The 21419-nt window shown below is 40.8% G+C and overlaps 1 protein-coding gene across 2 annotated transcripts in view; it reads right to left on the bottom strand.

Annotated features, from left to right (window-relative positions):
• Nucleotides 1-3071: 3071 nt before the first annotated feature.
• The window catches only part of MTR (5-methyltetrahydrofolate-homocysteine methyltransferase), an 86248-nt gene continuing 67900 nt past the window's right edge, over nt 3072-21419 (bottom strand). For both annotated transcript variants that reach the window (XM_027094023.1, XM_027094024.1), the window contains exons 19-24: nt 18471-18560; nt 16931-17083; nt 13614-13721; nt 12207-12307; nt 3795-3862; nt 3072-3215 (exon numbers count right to left, since the gene is read on the bottom strand). In XM_027094023.1, the coding sequence (XP_026949824.1) occupies nt 3091-3215; nt 3795-3862; nt 12207-12307; nt 13614-13721; nt 16931-17083; nt 18471-18560 (645 nt within the window). In that variant the 3' untranslated portion in view covers nt 3072-3090. The remainder of the gene's footprint in view (nt 3216-3794; nt 3863-12206; nt 12308-13613; nt 13722-16930; nt 17084-18470; nt 18561-21419) is intronic.

Genomic DNA, 21419 nt, shown 5'->3' with positions numbered 1-21419 from the left:
AATGCCGATGACCATATGCATATTCTGTGACCCAGCAAGTCTGCTTCAGGGCAGAAACACATACATAGCAGCATTCTGTGTAATAGCCCCAAACTGGAAAAACCCAAATGTCCACCAACACTAGCATGGATAAATAAGCCAGAGGGCATAATACAATGCAATATTATACCACAATGGGAAAAAAAACAAAAACACTACTGTAATAATGAGTTTAGGCCTCAAAGACATAATGTTGAGCGAGACACAGAAGAATGAATACGTACAGTAGGATTCCACTTACACAAAGTTGAAATACAGACAAAACCAAACTGTGGTGATAGAAGATAGAATGACTAGGTCGGGGGATCCAGTGAAGTTCCCAGAGTGTCATTAATGTTCTATTTCTTGATCTGGGGGTTATTACATGGGTGGTTTCATTTTTAAAAAAATTCATCAAGTTGTTTACCTGTGACTTGTGTACTTTTCTACATGAGTGCTATACTTAGCAAAAGTGCTTACTTAAATAAGAGGGCTTGACGAAGCAAGCCTCCAGGTCTGAGACCTCACCCACTGTCACCACTTTAAAATGAAGGCAGAAGGGGGAATTTTACACTGACATTCCTGGAGGCTGCACGAGAATCTGTTTTTCAAAGGCTGCCCTTGCACCACAATGGAGAAGGGGATGGTTACCTGGAAGCACCACTACTGGCTTTTATTTTCTAAATAATTTTTCCGAAACTGCAACAGGCATGGAAGAGAATAGAACCAGAAAAGCTCATTGAGAAACAAAACATCAGAGAGTTAAAGAGACCTTGGGAGGTCATGGGATCCAGATTTCTCTCTCCTTGGAGGAACACATTTAGTTTCCCAGATGATGAGAATAGATATTCTACAATAGCACTAAGACTGTGGGTGATTTCTGATCTGATTAATTTTAACTTGATATACCAGGTTATAACTGGTATAGAGTCATAGCCATAAGAGTCCTTTATGGCTAAGTTTGCCAATGATGTATCCTGAGAGGTTAGTCATGTTACTTCCGGTTATTTTTTAAGAAACCTCTTTCATCTGGTGGCTCTTACTTGGTAAGAGATACAGTAGAATTAACTATTGGTAACATTCCAACTTGCACAAGTAGCAATATGTGGTTTCCTGGTATTGAATTCCCGAGTGCAGTGTCCACATAAAGTGGTTCTCATTTGGAAACCAGCATCACATTTACATAACTCATAATGCATTTCATTACATCTGCTCATTTAAGTATTTATTTATCCTCTTTTACAACCATGATTTTAAAAGGTCTTTCATTTTGACAATAATCTGTAGATTCCCTTACCATTCTCTTTGCTAAGCTAATGAATATTCACACTATAATCATCAATTGCCCACAACCATGCTCACTGAAACCTCAGTTATCGATGGTTGGTCATATCCCTAGAGAACGATCTGCCAGTATCCTAGTGGGTAAGTCCTTCGTGGAAAAACAAACCTAGTTTTCTAATGTGAGCAACAATAGCCACACTACTGAGTCCTTCAAGTATGAAAACTAATTAGTGGATACATGACATAGAACCCTGACTATTCATGAACATGGTCCATTCAGGTTATAAATGGAAGGATGGTCAATTTTATGTGCCAATTTGGGTAGGCCATGGTACCCAGTTTTTGGTCAAACAACAATCTAGATGTTTCTGTGAAGGTATTTTTTAGATATGATTAACATTTAAATCAGTAGGCTCTGAGTAAAGCACATTGTCCTCCGTGTGGGTGGGCCTCATCCAATCAATTAAAGACCTTCAGAGAAAAGGCTGCAGTCGCCAGAGGAAGAAGGCCTTCTGCCTCCAGATTGCCTGTGGACTCAAGATACAACAGCAACTCTTGCCTGGCCTCCAGTCTGCCCACGTTCCCTGTAGATTTCAGACATACCTGCCCCCATATCGCATAAGCCAGTTCCTTAAAATCAATCACTCTCCCTCCCTTCCCCCACACCCCCTGTATAGATACACACACATACACACACACACACACACATGCACACGCACACGCACACACACACCCCTTACTGATCCTGTTTCTGTGGAGATCCCTAATATAAATGGCTTAACATACAGTTGTTTCCAGAGTGAAAGGAACTCTGGAATAGCTTTGTCCCACATCTACTGTATATTGTATCAGAAAAGTAAACTGCATGCTTGTGTGACCATCAAGGTCAATGCTCCTCCTGGGCACTGCTCCCTGCCAAAGTGAACTACATGGGGCATAAGGAATGTGTCATGAGAAATCTAATATCCATGGAACTCTGCTCAACATTACCTAACAACCTAAATGGGAAAAGAATTTGAAAAAGAATGGATCTACGTGTATGTACAACTAAATCACTCTGCTGTACACCTGAAACTAACACAACATTGTTAATCAACTACACTCCAATATAAAATAAAAATTTTTTTAAAGTCTAATACCCATAATTAACATACCTCTCACCAAATATCATTATGATCGTGACCCCAGGAGAAATCCGACAAACTGAATAATAATCATGTGACCGAATTTGAACTTTCTCTTTAAATTATTTGACCCAAAGGTTCCCCAAAGGTCTCTCTTTCAGAAACAACTTCCCAAAGTGATCCTCTGATTCATTCTCTCTATTCATTCTCTCAGCTTTCTATCTCAACTATTGCAAGGTCGGAGTTTCTTCAAGAGAACCTGTAATTATTCAGTCAGATACCTGCTTCAAGACAGAGAGTGGGCTAAAGTTCAAGCAGTGTTTTTGTACCAAAAAACACAGCTTCTCCACTCAGTTTGATTTCAAGAGGATAAGTGTTCGTTAGAAGTCTCAGGAACTGAATGGGAGGTGAGAAGATGAAGGAAAAGAGGACTGCAGGCCAAAGGAATCCAAAAACAGGGAGAGGGGGTAGATGACAGAGGAGTTTCCTGCAGCAGGCCCCCAAATGATTCTGGCTCTCGTGGTGTGAAGGCTGGAAAGTTCATGTATTTATATAATAAGAAGCCAATGCACTATGCATAAGAAAAAAAGTCAGGTTTTATCACTGTTTTTAAATGCTGGCATTTAAGAGAATTTAAGGGAAGCACAAAGCTCAGTAGCATGACTTACCTCGAAGTGGTAGCTCCTCCAATCAACAACGGAATCTTTATAGCTAATCTCTCCATTTCCTTAGCAACGAAAATCATTTCATCCAGGGAAGGAGTGATTAGTCCTGACAGGCCAATTATATCTATTATTTAAAAAAGAGAAAAAAGGACAGTGAGAAGGAGGATGAGAGGAAAAGTATGAAGACTCATTTTCAAAACTTTGTAATAAAGACCACAAGACAGAAGATAAATTCCCAATTTCTAATTCTGAGGCTTCTCTTCTGACTGGGGTTTTCAATTTATTTTTTGCTTTCAGGAGTAAATATGATTTGCAACTTCAAGTTGCAATAATATGCTTGCCACAGTTTCGGGAAGCCACACAATTGTTAGTTCATGATTTCCCAGACTCAATGTGTCACAGTGTCAGAAGAAACATAAAAGCAACTACACACAGAGGAAAAAAGTCTAATAAAACTGTTCTCTTTTAAGAAGCCTGTCCCCATTCCCCTTCCTCATAGCTAGAGAGGAGTTTCACGGTTACCTGCTCACCCCTTCTACCTCCATTATAAACGGCAATGACAGCACCCCCAGGCAGAGCTAGCACTTGAATGTCTGAATGTCCCACCATCCCACATGGGCTGGGGCGTGGCTATTCACCGATAGACAGACAATGGGAGGAAATGGTATTTACTGAAATGCCCAGGAGCACGGCTGCACAGTACCTGCTTTGTGGTCGAGAGCAGCTTTCAGTATCTTGTCACATGGAGTCATGACTCCTAAGTCAATAACTCTGGGGCACAGAAATGAGACGTGAGAAAATTAATGAGAACCCATTAGGAAAAAGCTAGACGAACATTTTTATTTAGCCATTAAATACTGCTCTAACGTAAACTGGAATCACACTGAAAAGCTCACTAAATATCAACCACCAACTCATCGACGACTGCCATTTATTAGGAACTGACCATGCGTCAGGGACTATGCTGAGCTTTTTTAAACACCTTTGCCGACTTAATCCACAGAGCATCTAATCCACCTATTTAAAGTAGACAATTCAATAATTTTTGATAGAGGACACTATTATTTCCTAAGCTCTGGTAAAATATATATAACACATAATTTGCCATTTTAACCTAAGTACAATTCAGCATCACTAATCAGTCAGTCGCAATGGTGTGCAACCATCACCAGCATTTATTTTCAAAACTCTTTCATCGCCCCAAAAGAAACTCTGTAATCCCTCAGCAACAATCCCTGATCGGCCCGTCCCAGCCCCTGGTAACCTCTACTCTACTTTCTGTCTCTATGGATTTGCCTAGTCTGGGTATTTATACAAGTGGAATCATACATTATTTGTCCTTTTGTGTCTGGCTTATATCACTTAGCATAATGACTTCAGGGATGCTCCACGTTGTAGCCTGTGTCAGAACTTCATTCCTTTTTAAGGCTGAATAATATTCCATTGTATGAATGTGCCACATGGTGTTTATTCATCCATCTGTCAATGGACACCTGGGTTGTTTCCACTATGCTAAGCCTTCTGCATAAACAATCTTGTTTAACCCTCACAGGAACTCTACATGGAAGCACTACCATGGGGCCCATTTTCTGTGGTTTGTTTTCATATTTTACTTCATGCATTTATCCAAATATATACACTGGATGGATTAATACAAATGGCATTTTTGCATTAAAGAATATAAATATTTTTACGATGCTTGATTCATATTTTAAACTCGATTTTGAGGCAGGTTTTACCAATTAATACTCTCTATTTTTAAAATTCTTGAAAACATGATTTTTACATTTTAATGAGGAAGGGCCCAGAGAAGTGTGGGCCCAGAAGTTAAGCATCTTGTCCAGTCAAACAACTAATCAGTAGCAGAGCTGAGGTTTGAACCAGGATCTGACACCAAAATCCATCTTCTTAGCCATGTAGGCCAATAAAGATGCTGGGTAAGTTGACTCAATAAATATCAACTGAACAGTATATCCTACATGGAAGCCAACTAGGAGGATAAGCAAGAAGAGGTCAGTTCCTGCACATGAAAAGCTGACGAGAAGGAATCTGGTGACTTAAGTTGAGGGAGAGGGAGACTGAATCAGAGAGCAGGTAACCACGAGAGATGGAGTGAGACTCAAAGGAAGAGCTGACCCTGGGTGGGCACATGAGAAGGGGGACACAACTGGGCAGAGGAAGCCTGGAGCCTGTTACGCTCAGAGGACAGAGTAACACCAAGGAACTGTAACTCAGGGAGGAGACAGCTTTCTGGAACTTGGAGAAAATGGGACTTCTGCCCTTGAAAATGTTCTATAAACTACTCTTCTAGATTTAGAGAGTACACAGAATGTCAGTCATTTTGACAATTTAATTTGATCATAAGTATTTGTTATAAAGATGTTTAAAAAATTACAGTACGCGTTTTCACTTGCTTCCTAATGTCAACAATTCTTAAAACTAAATAGGCAAAATAATTTTAAATAAAAAAAAAATCAATGCTTAAGAACTACTACCTGACATCATGTCAGCTGCTAACAGGTGGGTGTAGTTGGACACCAGGGGCAGGAAGGGGCCTTGCTTCTCACTATATACCTTCTCATACTGTTAGATTTTTTAGCTTGTTGCCATATTACTTAAATTTAAAAAAAAATAAACTAGCATATATGGAATCCTCAGTAAGTACACAATTTCAAATCAATGCTAACTCTATTCAGGTCTGTTAGCACTAAGCCAGTAGAGAACAAGTGCTGTAAGTGTTGATGATGGGGCCTGCAGGTTATAACAGGGGCGAGGTGGAACGTTTTTTTTTTTTTTTTTTTTAAGCACATTGCACTCAGTCTGGCAACTAGATTTGTTAAACTGTGACTAAATACAGCCTATAAAACTAAGCAAAATAGCATATTGCTTTTATATCAAGATAAAGAGGCATGTATTTCAAAGCTGACTGCTTTCAGCATTGCATATATTTTAAAAATTCAATTAAAAATCATCAGTATGATGGCAAGAATCATCTTGCTCTCAATTCTTTTTCTTGTTTTAGGCACTGTATCGTTCAGGAACATCGTGTGATGCTTGCTTTTGTTTGAGGAAAACTAAGGAGACCTCGTGGCCAGACAGAAATGGAGGAAGGAGAAAGCTGTAGGGAGTAAGGTCAGAGGGGGAGAAGAGGGCATCATTTTTTCTTTTTTTAATTTTTATTATTTATTTATTTTTGGCCACGTTGGGTCTTCGTTGCTGCGTGTGGGCTTTCTCTAGGTGCGGCGAGCAGGGGCTACTCTTCGTTGCAGCGTGTGGGCTTCACACTGCAGTGGCTTCTCTTGTTGCGGAGCACGGGCTCTAGGTGCACGGGCTTCAGTAGTTGTGGCAAGTGGGCTCAGTAGTTGTCGTTCGCGGGCTCTAGAGCGCAGGCTCAGTAGTTGTGGCCCACAGGCTTAGTTGCTCCGCAGCAAATGGGACCTTCCTGGACCAGGGCTCAAACCTGTGTCCCCTGCACAGGCAGACGGATTCTTAACCACTGCACCACCAGGGAAGCCCCGTAGAGGGCATCTTAATGGCAGCGATTAGTTCGATTTTCAAAATATTGTTTCTTTAGCTATCCAAATGGAGCCCTTAGGTAGTTGTCTGGATAGGTAAGCCTAGAGTCCAGGTGACAGATCCATGCTGGGGATAAAACCTGGGACTTGACAGCATATTAGATGGTGTTAAAAAGTCCTTAGACCGTGTGTAAAAGATGTAGAAAAATAAATTGCCAAAAGCGGGTGGAGGGTGGGGAGAAAGGGGGGAGGGAAGGTGGGGAGAGAGGAGGGGAAGGGGAGGGGAGATGAAAGGGGAGAGGAGCAAGAAAAAAAGTCATGAGACTGAATGAGATGATCTAAGACTATCTGACCAGACCTACTTTAACCTGACCTGACCTTTATCAAGATCCCAGGTGGTCAGAAGGCACATTACAGTCCGAGAAGCACTAACCTAGGTAGTGAGGACAGACAGAGAAGAGGTCCCAGGGCTGAGCCTCGGAGCACTCCCCCGTTCAGGGGTCACACAGAGAAGGAGAAATCAGCAAGAGAGTGACAACCGGCAGTCAGGCAGGTAAGAAGAGGTCTGGAAACAGTGAGCCAGGGGTCTGGGGTACAAGTTCAACTTCCAACATATTAGGCTGCCTTAAGAGGTCTTGCTGGGAGACAGTCAAATATATCACTGTTTAGAGGAGCACTTCCCAACATTTTCCATGCATAGAAAGTAGTATTTATGGCACTGGGATACAGGAAGGAGGCTGCTCACCACCAGGGACAACCAATCTAGGCCTCGGTTGTCCCCAGCCCCACCCCAGAAGAAGGGGATCAGTTTCTGAGCATGTGTGAGTTGAGAAATCAGTTTCTGAGCACATGTGAGTTCATTAGAATATGAATTCTAATTCATATTCTGAATTAGCATATGGTGTGACAAGTGCCACAGAGGAGGCATTTACAGTGTGCTGTGGGAGACCATCTAATCTCGGTAACAACTAGAAGCACCCCAGGAGGGTGATTCCAGCTGCATTTTGAAAAATTACGTAGGTATTAGCTGGATGAAGGAAAAAAGAGGGCCACCCAGGCAGAAACTAGTACTATGAAGGTCCAGAATCACAAACAACTGGCCCTGGGGAACCCTGGCTGAAGGAAAGGATCTGAAGCCTGGGTCAATCCCATCCCTGCCTTCCATGGCGGCTGCCATTCTTCCCACCATCTCTTCCCATTTTCTCTCCCCTTTACTACAACTCCCTGCGTCCCTCATATAGCTCTCCACCTCCCTTGGCTTTCCCTTGGTTTCCCTTCTGCACTCTGAGCTATACCCAGTGTCTGTAGGCCTCTTATACACATTCTTATATTTTGCCACATGAGAGATTAAAGAAAATAAAAATGATGTTATGGAAAATTTTGTATTTTATAATCATCTTTCTAAAGTGCTTATAACAGAGCTGTAAATGCAAGCATTTAATTTGAGTTTCTAATACAGAAAAAAATGTAAGCTTCACTAAATGCCTTAGCAAAGGCATCCAATACTATTTAAGAATTCATACAATTTAGAAAATAAATATTGTAATATATAAAGCCCCTTTTACTCTCCAGAAGGAATTAAAATGGAATATAAAGCTAGCTTTGCATCTGCATCCACTTAGGGTGCCTCATATTTACTGTCATGTGAAATGAAGTTAAAGGTGGCAGCTTCTTCTGATCCTGCAATTCACAGGTACCACCACTAGATGGGAGTACCGTACCAGTCTGCAGCCCCTATAAGGTTTCCAAGCTGTGATTAAGAACAGATAAATGGATAAAGCAGGAGTGATACATGCATACGATGGAACCATAAGAAGCCATAAGAAAGAAGGAAATCCTGCCATTATGACATGGATGGACTATGAGGGCATTATGCTAAGTGAAATAAGTCAGACAGAGAGAGACAAATACTGTAGGATATGCTTACACAGGGAATCTAAAACAGCTGAACTCATAGAAACAGAGAGTAGGACAGCTGTTACCAGGGGCTGAAGGGTGGGGAAATGGGGAGATGCTGGTCAAGGGTACAAACTTCCAGTTGGAAGATGAATAAGTTCTAGGGATATAATACACAGCACTGTGAATGGAGTTAACAATACTGTATGATATACTTGAGAGTGTTAAGAAAGTAGATCTTAATGTGCTCACCACAAACAAGAAATGGTAATTATGTGATGTGATGGAGGTGTTAGCTAACACTATGGTGGTGATCATACTGCAATATATGTGTATCAAATCAACGTTTTACACCTTAAACAATGTTATATGTCAATCATATCTCAATTAAGCTAGAAAACGACAGACAGACACAGACAGACACACACACACACAGTTGAAAGCCTCCGAATAATTATAAAGAGAGCATGTTGAGGTGCTAGGAGAAGTCTCTAGTGCGCCCTTGACTTACATACAGTTGTTTTCCTCACTCAGCTGAAAGCTCTAACATTATACAGTTTCAAAGTGTCCCCTTCTTAGCCATATATTGCGTATTATTTACCCATACTAGACAATTATACTAAGAACCACTGGTTAAAATGAAAATATGCCTCATTATCTGTTTCATCAGATCCATATTTTTTAAAGTACTAGATGTATATCTAATTCTAACATTTCTGTTAATATATCCTACTTTTTCTTACCCAGTTAAACAGTGTGCATTATCTGTTACCTGGGGAAAGTCCACATTTGTCTCTTTATATAATTATTATTAAAGAGTATATCTAAAATCAACTTTCATGTAATCAAATATCTGATCAAAAATGTTTTTAAGTATTCTAAATTATTTCTTCAGAGGAATTTAACTAGCATATTAATATTATACATTACAGTTAAAGTTGTTTATAACTGGAATAAATACTGGAAGCTAAACTGACATAACATAGAATCCTGACTTTTGGATTCAGAAGCCCTGAGTACAGCCTGCCACTTGCTAGCTGTGTAAAATGAGAAATACAATAATTGAGGCAGGCAAAGCAGGATCAAAACCATAAAAAGAATGAACAAAAAGAAAGAAAGAAAGAGGGAGGGAGGGAGGGAGGAAGGAAGGAAGGAATCAGGAAAAGAATACCAAAAAACAAAGAAAAAGAAAAATCAGTTATATAAAAGCACTATATAAATTGTGAAGCAGAAAACAAATGTTAGGTATTAATAAACTCTTGGTGGACACATCCCTAGAACCATTTAAATTCTCAAATCTGCAAATTCTATTGCATCATCCCCATACAAAATGTGTTTTCTGTCTAGACAGAACTACCACTTTCAGTCCTCTTTACTTCTTTTTTCCCCCACAAAGAACATGTCTCTTCATGAGATTTACTGCATCAACGACAAAGAACCAGGAATGAGAAAGTTGCATTAATATCTGGTACTGGATGGTTTGCTAGACTCACTCACTAGCTGGGTGATTCACCCAGGCATCAGCTGGAACATGGATACCCAGCAAAAGCATACATTTAACTATATAAAGCAGCTATCAGGGGCACCTGTCTACTAGCTGATGTCATAACATTAAACCCACCAGTGCCAAGAGTCTATGTGTTATAAGACATAAGACCCAAAGGAGTGTTTGACCTGATAGAAAAAATTTGCACATTAACTTTTTTTTTTTTTTTTTTTTTTGCAAAAAGAATAGAATTTCATCAGAAGATGTTTCTCCAGTTACTCCAGATAAGTGGCCCCCAGTGCACAAGCCAGAGGAACTGGGTATGCTGGTCACAGTTTTCCCTGGCCTCTTTTTTTTTTTTGACTGCTTTGGGTCTTCGTTGCTGCATGTGGGCTTTCTCTAGATGCGGCGAGCAGGGGCTACTCTTCGTTGCGGTGAGCAGGGTTCTCATTGCGGTGGCTTCTCTCGTTGCAGAGCACGGGCTCTAGGCGCGTGGGTTTCAGCAGTTGTGGCTCGCTGGCTCTAGAGCACAGGTTCAGTAGTTGTGGCGCGTGGGCTTAGTTGCTCCGCGGCATGTGGGATCTTCCCGGACCAGGGATCAAACCCATGTCCCCTGCATTGGCAGGCGGATTCTTAACCACTGTGCCACCAGGGAAGTCCCTTAAAATGTTTTAACTGGAGGAAAATACATTCCTGGTATGATTCTCTCAACTACTTGTCCATTTTTCATAATAAAAAATGATAAACACATGACAATGATATCTCAAGAATTGCTGTAGAGAGTTTGTCTACAAATTGCCTTTTCAATAGTTCTTGTCCCACTATCACCACTGAACATGTTCCTGCTTTTTAGCCTGATAAACAGTAAAGTTCTTGAATGGAGAAAAGTCAACTCAATCACTTTGGTGTCTCTGATACAATGCATGGTATGTAGTAGATGATCTATAAACATTTATCAGTGTAACTGAACTTGAACTAATTATGATGAATGCAAATAGAAACCAACAACATAGGGTTTGAAAAGATGAGACAACAGAAGAAATGTCAGAGATTTTAGGAAGCAAATACCTCATCCAAATACTTATTTCTCGTCCAAATACTTATCCTATAGGTAAAATCTCATTATAACAACCTCCACTGTATCTCCAGTATTTTTATCTTAAAAAAATTAATATATTCCAAGAACAATATTCCTCATTTCCAGGACCAGGAGAGAATGCTAAGTCTTTGACAGTGAACAGGCAGCCAAACGGAAGTGCCTGTGAAGACAGTCAGAGGGAAGAAGGTGCCGCCCTCACACTGCTCCTCCATCTCCAGCCTTTCTGAGTGGTTCTTAGCTGCATTTAATTAGCCTTGAACGCAGACATGGATAAATATTTTGAGAGTAGGCGGGGGGCTTAGAGGGTAATTATTATCCGACAGTGGGCAAAGACAACTCCAAGGGAGCCCGGCTGTAGCTGCAGTCAAGTATCTCTTCTCTACAGAGAAAAACGCACATTGGAAAGAAGTCCATGACTCAGAGACTGTTGGTTGGACATGGGCCAGAGAAGACATTAGTTATATTAGGCTTTTCATTACAAAGAATATGTTGAAATCTGAGCAAAACATGCTCTTACTGTGGGTCATGAGCTCTCACATAGAAATAAATTTGCGCTGAATAATCATTCAACTATAATGAAAGATACAAGAAAGGGATTTTACTTGTATACAACATTCAAAAACTAGCTTCATCAACACCAGGATGCATGCCTGGTTCTGTTCTAAGCAAAGCAAAAAGAACTGTACAGTCAAAGCCTTCTTATAAAACTCTATTTAGCCAAGGTCTTAATAAGATCTTGGCTCTAAAAATCTGGCAGTTCATCGAGAGGAAAATGGAAATATGCTCAATGTCATGGGCCATGGGGTGGGACCCAATGTTCCCGCCTCTGGCCGGAGGTCAAATCCCCAGAGGCCTCTTGTTGTTTTGACACTGCTTGAATAGTTTTTTCTATTCTTTTTGTCCTTACTGAACATACAACATTAAATAATTACTAACTTCCTTCATTTGAAAAGGTATGTTCAATGTAGAAAATTTGAAAACACAGTGAAGAAAAAGAAATTAAAAATAACCTCTAACATCTACTGCCCTACCCTGCCCTTCGCACCCAGTAAAGAATTACCCTGTTAATGCTTTTACTTTAAATAAGAAAGGGGGTGAAAACAACAGGTCTTAACTCACCTGAAATTATTGCAGCCAAGGACTACTCCAACTATGTTCTTGCCAATGTCGTGCACATCGCCTTTCACGGTAGCCAGCACAATGGTACCTTGGTAAGGGTCCTGGAGAGGAAGCCAAGCAGCTAAGCATCACTGTGGTCACTTCAGAGCAGATCACCCAGTTCTCCAAAGCCAGACAGGTATCAGCACAGAAAGCAATTCAATACAACCAAGGCAACCTCAAAGATGGACCCGGGGTACTTCCCTGGTGGTCCAGTGGTTAGGACTCCAGGCTTCCAATGCAGGGGGTGTGGGTTTGATCCCTGGTTGGGGAACTAGGATCCCACATGCTGCGTGGCATGGCCAAAAAAAAAAAGAAGATGGACCCAGAAGCCAGGTCCCATGCTCTGTGAGAAGGCGGCTGTAAGCCCCAGCAGCTCGAAGGAAGCCCGCCCAGCTGGTTAGCTCAGGGGGCTTCAACCAAGATCATGCATTCCATCACCTCAAAGGACAGTTTAAGTTCAAATACAAAACAGTCCCATCACTGAAGATCATATCCTTAACCCCCAAAACCTGTCTGATAAGCATTCACTATTAGCAGTAAAGGGAGAGGAAGGAGCCGGTGAATCGCACGTGTCCTGTCAGAATGGGAAGGACCACAACAGACCAGTGCAGGGGGGCTTCAACACTGTTGCTCCAGACTGTCAGCACTCCCTCCCTCGGAAAAAGGGAGGGAGGGAGGGAGGGAGGAAGGAAGGAAGGAAGGAAGGAAGGAAGGAAGGAAGGCAGGAAGGGAGAAAAGAGAAAAAGAAAAGAAAAAGGCACGCAAGGCAAACGGGATTTTTATAAACACTATGCAAGAGCCATTCACAAACTCAGATCAATTTTAGAATTCAGAATCCTAGGGGCCAAAGCTGCCTGAACTTCACAGGGGGCTAAACAAGGTCAAAAGCTTAATGATTTACTGTGGTGGTACAGCCAACAAGAATGGATCTGAATCCAGAAGTGGTGACAAGAACATGACCAGCACACAGGAAATATTCAGTTAAGAGGTTAAGAGGTTATCCAAAACTAAACAGCATCTCAAGGGTAGGGACCAATCTTTTTTAGCTACAGTGTCGAGCATAGTACCTGGCACGTAGTAGGAGCTTTGTAAATAGTCAGTAGATGAATGAACAAACTGCTTTTGTCTTGAAATCATGGGCTTTGTTCGAAAAATTATGTTCCTATTAAAAATTTCATGAAGCCACATTTATGGGAAAAATCCCAGGGTATTCTGATATTTGGTAAAAGAGCTGGATCATTCCTCCCTTTCATCTTCAATGACAAACACAGCCAAGCCTGATGGCTTAGGTCCCTACCCACACCCCAGTAAGAGTGTGCAGAGCCGATCCCCACAGGGCCCACGGGCTCGGACAAAATGACTCACCTTGTCTTCTATCGTGCCGGGAAGCACTTTGGTTTCTTCTCTCTCTTTTTCCATGAAGGGAATAAGGTGACCCACGGCTTTCTTCATGACCCGAGCTGACTTTATAACCTGGGGTAAATACACAGAGTCAGGCATCTTTACCAGAACACCTGGATGATTGCTACTGGCCACTTGTGAAATTTTAGCACAAATTATTATGCATGTTTTGTCCTCAGCTCAGCCACCCTGGAGTCCACTTATGACAGTGGGTGGGGTAAGGAAGGAGACCCCCGTGAGGAAAGTCAATGAATGAGGTAGAGCAGAAGGAAAATAAGGCTACAAGCCAAATGTTGCAGTTTCTGTCCTCTGAACTTCTACACGTTATTTTTTCTCTGCCTAGAAGGCCCTCCATCACATCTCCAAGTTCTATACATCCTTCAGGTGTCAAGCTTCTCCTCCAAGAGCCCCTTGTCAGCCTTTTCTTCTCAATCCCCACTGTTACAATTCACTTACAATTAAGGCTTATGCAAAAAAGGACCTTTTAAAGCTTACAGAATTGGAGAAGAATTTTGCAAACATATATTGGATAAGCGATTAATTTCCAAAATATATAAAGAACTAACACAACTTCATAACAAAAAAACAAATATTCCGATTAAAAAGTGGGCAGAAGAACTAAAAAGACATTTTTCCAAAGAGGATATCAAAATGGCCAGTAGGCATATGAAAAGATGCTCAACACCACTAATCATCAGGGAAATGCTAATCAAAACCACACTGAGCTATCACGTCACACCTGTTAGAATGGCCATCATCAAGATAAGAAACAACAGGTGCTGGTGAGGATGTGGTGAAGAGAGAACTCTTATGCACTGCTGGTGGGAATGTAAATTAGTCCAACTATATGGAAAACGATATGGAGGTTCTTTAAAAAATTAAAGATAGGTCTACCACACGATCCAGCAATTCCACTTCTGGGTATAAACCCAAAGGATATGAAAACAGGATTTTGATAAGATATTTGCACATCCATGTTTATCACAGCGTTATTTATAGTAGCCAAGATATGGAAACAACCCAAACGCCCATCAACAGATGAATGGATAAAAAAGATGTGGTACATATATATACAATGGAATATTATTCAGCCATGATAAAAGAGGATATCCTGCCATGTGCAAAAAACACAGATGGACCTTGAGTACATTATACTAAGCAAGATAAATCAGATCGAGATAGATAAGTACTGTATGATATCACTTACATGCGGAACCTGAAAAAGGCAAACAGGAAAGAAAAAACAAAATAAAACAGAGAGTAAAATGGTGGTTACCAAAGGATAGGGGATGGGAAGATAAGACTGATGGTATTTAAGGGTACAAACTTGTAACAAGTAAATAAGCCATAGAGATCTAACACACAGTATAATGAAATAGACAATAATATTGTACTATAATGATACAGTGTGATAAAAATTGCTTCAATGGCAATCATATTACAATATGTAAATGTATCACTGTGCACTTTAAATTTACAAAACATAACATGTCAAATTTATTAAATAGACAAAAAAGAACAGGGCCTTTTATAAAATTCATCAGTGTATGCTAAAATTCATGAGTAGAAGTAGGATGAGAAACAGGATATTTGCATAGTCTCAAAGTTTCTCCCCACAAGTAAATTTACAGTGGAGAAACATAGCAGGCACCATTAACCAAATGATCAAAGTTAACCTCACCAGTAATGAGACACAGCAACATGATGGGCCTCCTGATATGATCCACCGAGAAGGGCACAGCATTATACTGTGTTATTCTTGCCAAAAATGAAAAAACATCAGACAAATTCAAACTGAGGGACAGGCTACCGTTATCAAACTGTACTATACTCTTCAAAAGTCAAGGTTACAAGGAAAGACTCAGGAACTGTTAGAAAAGGCAGGATAAAAGCAATGTGGGGTTGTGGAACACAAAGAGAACAGCAGCGAAAACACTGGTGAAATCTGAACAAGGTCTTTCGTTAACAGTATTATACCAATGCTAACTTCCTGGTTCTGATAACTGTACTATGATCAAGTGAAAATGTTAACATTAGGGGAAGAAGTTGAGTGAGGGATACATGGACACTTTAAACTACATCTGCAACTTGTAAGTCTAAAGTTAACTCAAAAATAAAAAGTTAAAATAATAAGTCAACATCATGAAAAATAAAGACTGAGGAACTGCCCCAGACGGGGGGAGACTAAGACAGGACAACTGAACGCCCTTTATTTTGAGTGTGATTATGGTTTCACAGGTGCAGACATGTTAAAGCTTATCAAACTGCATCCTTTAAATACGTGCAGTTTATTGTATATTAATTATAAAACAATAAAGCTATAAGAAAAGATGAATGCTATGAAGGAAACGGGGGAAATGGGCAATGAATAATTAAATGTAGAATGAGTTTTTAAAAAATCAACTATAATTTTTAAAAAAGTTAAATAAGAAAAAAAAAAAAAGAACAGGGACTTATTTTTTGTATGCCTCACAGACCAGAAGGCTCAACATGATTTATTAACTGATGTGGTCAGTAGCTGCTGTAAGTCAAAATAAGAGTAAGAGTACTGGTTTTACTTGAAATATATCATTTAATGTATATCACTATTTAAAATGGTAATGACCTTTTCAAAATATTCATCCTTAAGGATGAGCACGGGCTGGTCAAATCAAATCTTAATATGATAATTTTACATTAATCTTGGGTTTTATTTTTTTTTATTTAATTTATTTTTATACAGCACGTTCTCATTAGTTATCCATTTTATTAGTGTATACATGTCAATCCCAATCTCCCAATTCATCCCACCACCACCACCACCCCCCCGCCACTTTCCCCCCTTGGTGTCCATACGTTTGTTCTCTACATCTGTGTCTCTATTTCTGCCTTGCAAACCGGTTCATCTGTGGCATTTTTCTAGGTTCCACATATATGCGTTAATATACGGTATTTGTTTTTCTCTATCTGACTTAATGCACTCTGTATAACTTGGGTTTTATTTCAATTTGGGGGTGGAGGAGAGACATGTGTTAGGGTAAGAAGTGATACAGAAGCCCAGAACATGAAGACTAGAATGCTGGGAATATCCAGATGACCTCTAACCTCCACACCAGCCTAGATGGACTTTTCCAGACTACTCCTAAAAATGAATTTAGAGAAAGAATGACCAGAATCACATCTCAATGCCCCTGAGCTCTTGTCAAAATTAAAACCTGAGAAATATACCCAAACTTACCCAAACTTAAAAGATAAAGGCTTTTTCTTTCAATTGTGAAAATTTCCCCCCATCATTTGCCAACCTGAGGTAGAAACATTTTTCCAGCTCCAAAAAGATCACCAACAATTTTCATGCCACTCATCAGTGGCCCTTCAATGATATTCAGAGGTCGGGGATATTTTTCCTGGTTTAATCTGGCTTCCTCAGTATCCTCAATAATGTATTTTTCAATGCCCTACACACACACAAAAAAAATAGGAAAAATATCACAGAAAAAATTGGCTTAAGTTCAAATAGCCAACAAAGAATAAATCATGGAAATACTTAAGATTATGAGTTTTGGAATCAGACTGTTCAAACCCTGGCTCCTGTCACTAATTTAGACAATTCATTAAACCTCAGTTTCCTTGATTAATATATCACACAGTACCAACCTCATGTGGTTATTCTGAGGATTAAATGAGATAACCCGTGTAAAGTGCTTAGCTGGCTTTATCGATATAAAGTAAATATTGAGTAAAAGTGAAAAATTAGTGACAGAAGGAGTACTAATAAGTTCAAATTCATAATAAAATACTTTTTTTTCCTAGTGGTTTAACAGGTTATATATTAACAAATATCTCCTGTGAAAACAGTATGTTTTCTCACTGTAATGTTACAGGGCTGGGTGGGGGGAGGAATAACAATGGGCAGGACACTTAGACGAAGTTCAGTCCATGAAGCTTCCACTGACCTGTCCTGCCTTCACTGGTCAGGCCCTAATCCTCCAGCATCCCCAGTTCAAGGATCCTTAGAGGTGGCTGACTAGTTCCACAACCTGAAGTAGGTGAATCTCAAAAGTCCAAGAAATTAAAAATTAAATTCTAGAGGCAAAAAAAGAACTCTGGGGCTTCCCTGGTGGCACAGTGGTTAAGAATCTACCTGCCAATGCAGGGGACACGGGTTCGAGCCCTGGTCTGGGAAGATCCCACATGCCGCAGAGCAACTGAGCCCGTGAGCCACAACTACTGAAGCCTGCGTGCCTAGAGCCCGTGCTCCGCAATGAGAAGCCACTGCAATGAGAAGCCCGCGCACCGAACCAAGAGTAGGCCCCGCTCACCACAACTAGAGAAAACCCATATGCAGCAACAAAAGACCCAACACAGCCAAAATAAATTAATTAATTAAAAAAAAAAAAACTCTGAAATTTTCCAGACTCACAAATGAGGAAATTGAAGCCAAGAGATTATTTATTTGGCCTAAAATTCCAATTACAGCAGAAGAGCCAGGATTCGCTTGTTGACCAAACGACAGCAACTTGGTCTCGGACAGCATTTCTCAACCTCAGCATAACTGACAGTTTGGACTGAATAATTCTCTGTGGTGCAGGCCTATCCTGTGCATGTAGGATGGTCAGTTCAGCAGCACCCCTGGCCACTGGATGCCAGTAAAAGCTTCCACCCCCAGGTGGGACAACCAAAAGTATGTCTAGATACTACCAAAAGTGCTGGAGGCGGGGGTCGTGGAGGAAAAAATCACCCAGGCTGGTCCAGGGAACCTCCTTTGTCAGCTGCTGTCAGCACCTCCCCTCCAGCCACATCATCAGCCCTCAGGACGAGCCCCAGCCTCCAGCCCACACTCACCTTCACAAGAGCATATGCAAGGCGTTCTTCGATGGGGCCATTCCTCCACTCATCAGTCTGGATGACTTTCTTCCCTCCTTTGCCCTGAGTCTGGATTAAAATTTGGACAGAGAGATAATACAACAGGTCACTTACTCAACTAATGGGCAGAAACAAACTATGCCTTATTCTTCTTTTACATTTCAAGGCCCTAGTAGAGTACCCAGCATGAATTAAGATCTTGGTAAATGTTTGAGGTAAGGAGAGACGGAAAGAGAGAAGTCTTTTAGGATTTGAACTTTTAATTTTAAAAAAATTTTTTCCTTCCAGTTTTATTAAAATAGAATTGACATACAGCACTGTGTAAGTTTAAGGTATACAGCATAATGAGTTGACTTACATACATCATGAAATGTTTACCACAATAAGTTTAGTGAACATCCATCATTTCATATAGATACAAAATAAAAGAAAAAGACATTTTTTCTTGTGATGAGAACTCTCAGGAGTTATTCTCTTAACAACTTTCATATATAATATACAGAAGCTTAATTATATTTATCATGTTGTACATTACACCCCTAGTACTTACTTATCTTACAAGGAAGTCTGTACCTTTTGACTGCTTTCACCCTATTTTCCCTCCCACCATCCCTGCCTCTAGTATTCACAAATCTGATCTCTTTTTCTACGAGTTTGTTTGTTTTTAAAGCATAATCGATCTACAACACTATGTTAGTTCCTGGTGCACAGCATAGTGCTTCAATATTTCTATAATCACAAAATGATCACCACTATGATTTGAATGCTTAGTAGAGAGATAGAGTGAGGCTCCATTTTTTTTCTTTCCTTTTTCCCTAAAAGATAGCATCTTAGGACCAAAGATTTCCAGGACAGTAAGAGAAGCTAGCTAAACCTCATCTGATGAGCTTTTAAAGTTCTCAACAAGGACCATCACTACCCACAGATATGTACAGAGAGGCTGTAATGAAGCTAAGTCAGAAATCATCCCGGAGGTGGGCACACTGCGAGGTGCAAGACTGTGCTCTCGGAGACTTTGCCGTATCATAAGGGAGGTGGAAATACACAAAGAAAGGTAAGCTAAAGAGAAAGCACGTGCCAAGGGCTGAATGAGGAGATGACACAGACGAGGCTAGGAATTTTGCATATCATCGCAAACTGGAGTGGTGAAGAGAGACTTCGAAGAAGCTGACAGATTCAGCAAAGGGACAAAAGCACAATGATCATGGTATGGAAGGTGAATGGCATTATCTGTTTCCTCCATCTCGACTGATGGCACTAGTTGCCCAAACCATAAACCTCAGTATCACTCTTGACTCTCCATCCATTCCTCACATTCATTCAATCGCCTAGTCCTAATGATTACATCGTCTCAATTTTTCTCTCTACCCCGCTTCCACTTTCCTAGTGCAAGCAGCTAACTGGTCTCCACAGCCCAGGATCACCCTGGTCTCCAATGCATCTTCCACCCTGTAGCCAGAGGTGCCTTTCCAAAATGCAAACCTGATCAAACTGTGCCCATGGGAAAAAATTCACTGCAAGTTCCCTATTTTCTCCAGATACGGGACCGACTCCTCTCCACGCCATACAATGCCCTGACCTGACTTCCTCCCAGCTTCATCTTCTGCCACTCCTGAGGAGCTCAGCTGTCTTGAACGTTTCAATTCCTTACACTCTCCATCAGCTCTTTCACCCCCGGGCCTTCACTTCCGTTCACCTGACATTTATTCAGCACCTACCAGATGCCAGGCCCCAGCTGGATGCAAATCCTCCTCCTCTGGCAGGGAATACCAGTACAATCCAACCCCAAACATTAGCCTGCCTAACTCCTGTTGAGCTTTCAGGTCTCACCTGACCCAGCATTTCTGTGAGGCCTTCCCTGACCACCTCTACCTTTGGGTTCAGTGCCCTTCCTAAGCAGTCTAGAGCATCCTATACATGCCCTGTCACAGCACCTACCCACCACACTCAATGACAACTGCCTCTACACACTTCTGCATGTCTCACTAAGCTGCAGGCTCTGTAGAGGTATGTCTCTCTTACTACTTAGATCCTCTAAGTACAGAAAGCACAAAACAAAAATGAGTAAATATTAGCTGAATGATTTAATCCTGAACAAGAACGGATTTTCCAGAGCAATGTTTGGGCAGGATAGTAGAGGCCAAGTCACAGAGTGCCAGAAATCCATGCTCTGGAGTTTGGACTTAACCTTCCAGGCAGTGGTGGTAGGTAGGGGTGGAGGTGGGGGAATGACACAATACAAAGTTCTGAAGCTGCAGAGTAACATTCAAAGTAGTAATTTTTTTTCTTTTGGCCACATGGTTTGTGGAATCTTAGTTCCCCACCCAGGGATTGAACCCAGGCCCTTGGCAGTGAAAGCACCGAGTCCTAACAACTGGACCGCCAGGGAATTCCCATCAAAGTAGTATCTTTAAGAGAACCCTAGAAGGGGGAGAATATTTTAACAGTCCATGCTGAAGGCCTGAACTACAGCGGTAGGAACAGGAAGAGGAGGAAAGCACAAACATAAAGGCATCAAGTAATGGACAGTGTGGTAGGAAAGAAGGAGGGGCCTGGGGGGAGCTCCAGGGTTGAGGTCTGGGGTAACTGAATGACGCAGGGCTTTGTCACATGTCAAGAGACCAATGTCTCTCTCGCATGCTGAAAAACCTTAAAGAAGATGGCAATTAAAAAAAAAAATAATATAATATATATATATATATATATATATATATACACATCAGCATTATTTACAATAGCCAAGATGTGAAAACAACCTAAGTGTTCATCAGTGAATGAATGGCTATAGAAAGTGTGGTGTATATATATATACAATGGAATATTATTCGGACATAAAAAAGAGGAAATCCCGCCATTTGAAACAGCATGGATGGACCTTGAGGGCATCATGCTAAGTGAAATAAGTCAGACAGAGAAAGACAAATACTG

This window comes from Aethalodelphis obliquidens, unplaced genomic scaffold (genome assembly GCF_003676395.1).
Source record: "Aethalodelphis obliquidens isolate GAN/ISIS:26980383/991018 unplaced genomic scaffold, ASM367639v1 scaffold87, whole genome shotgun sequence".
NCBI classification, from domain to species: domain Eukaryota; kingdom Metazoa; phylum Chordata; class Mammalia; order Artiodactyla; family Delphinidae; genus Aethalodelphis; species Aethalodelphis obliquidens.
Note: the sequence above shows the minus strand (reverse complement) of the source record. Positions and strands in the feature narration are given on the sequence as shown.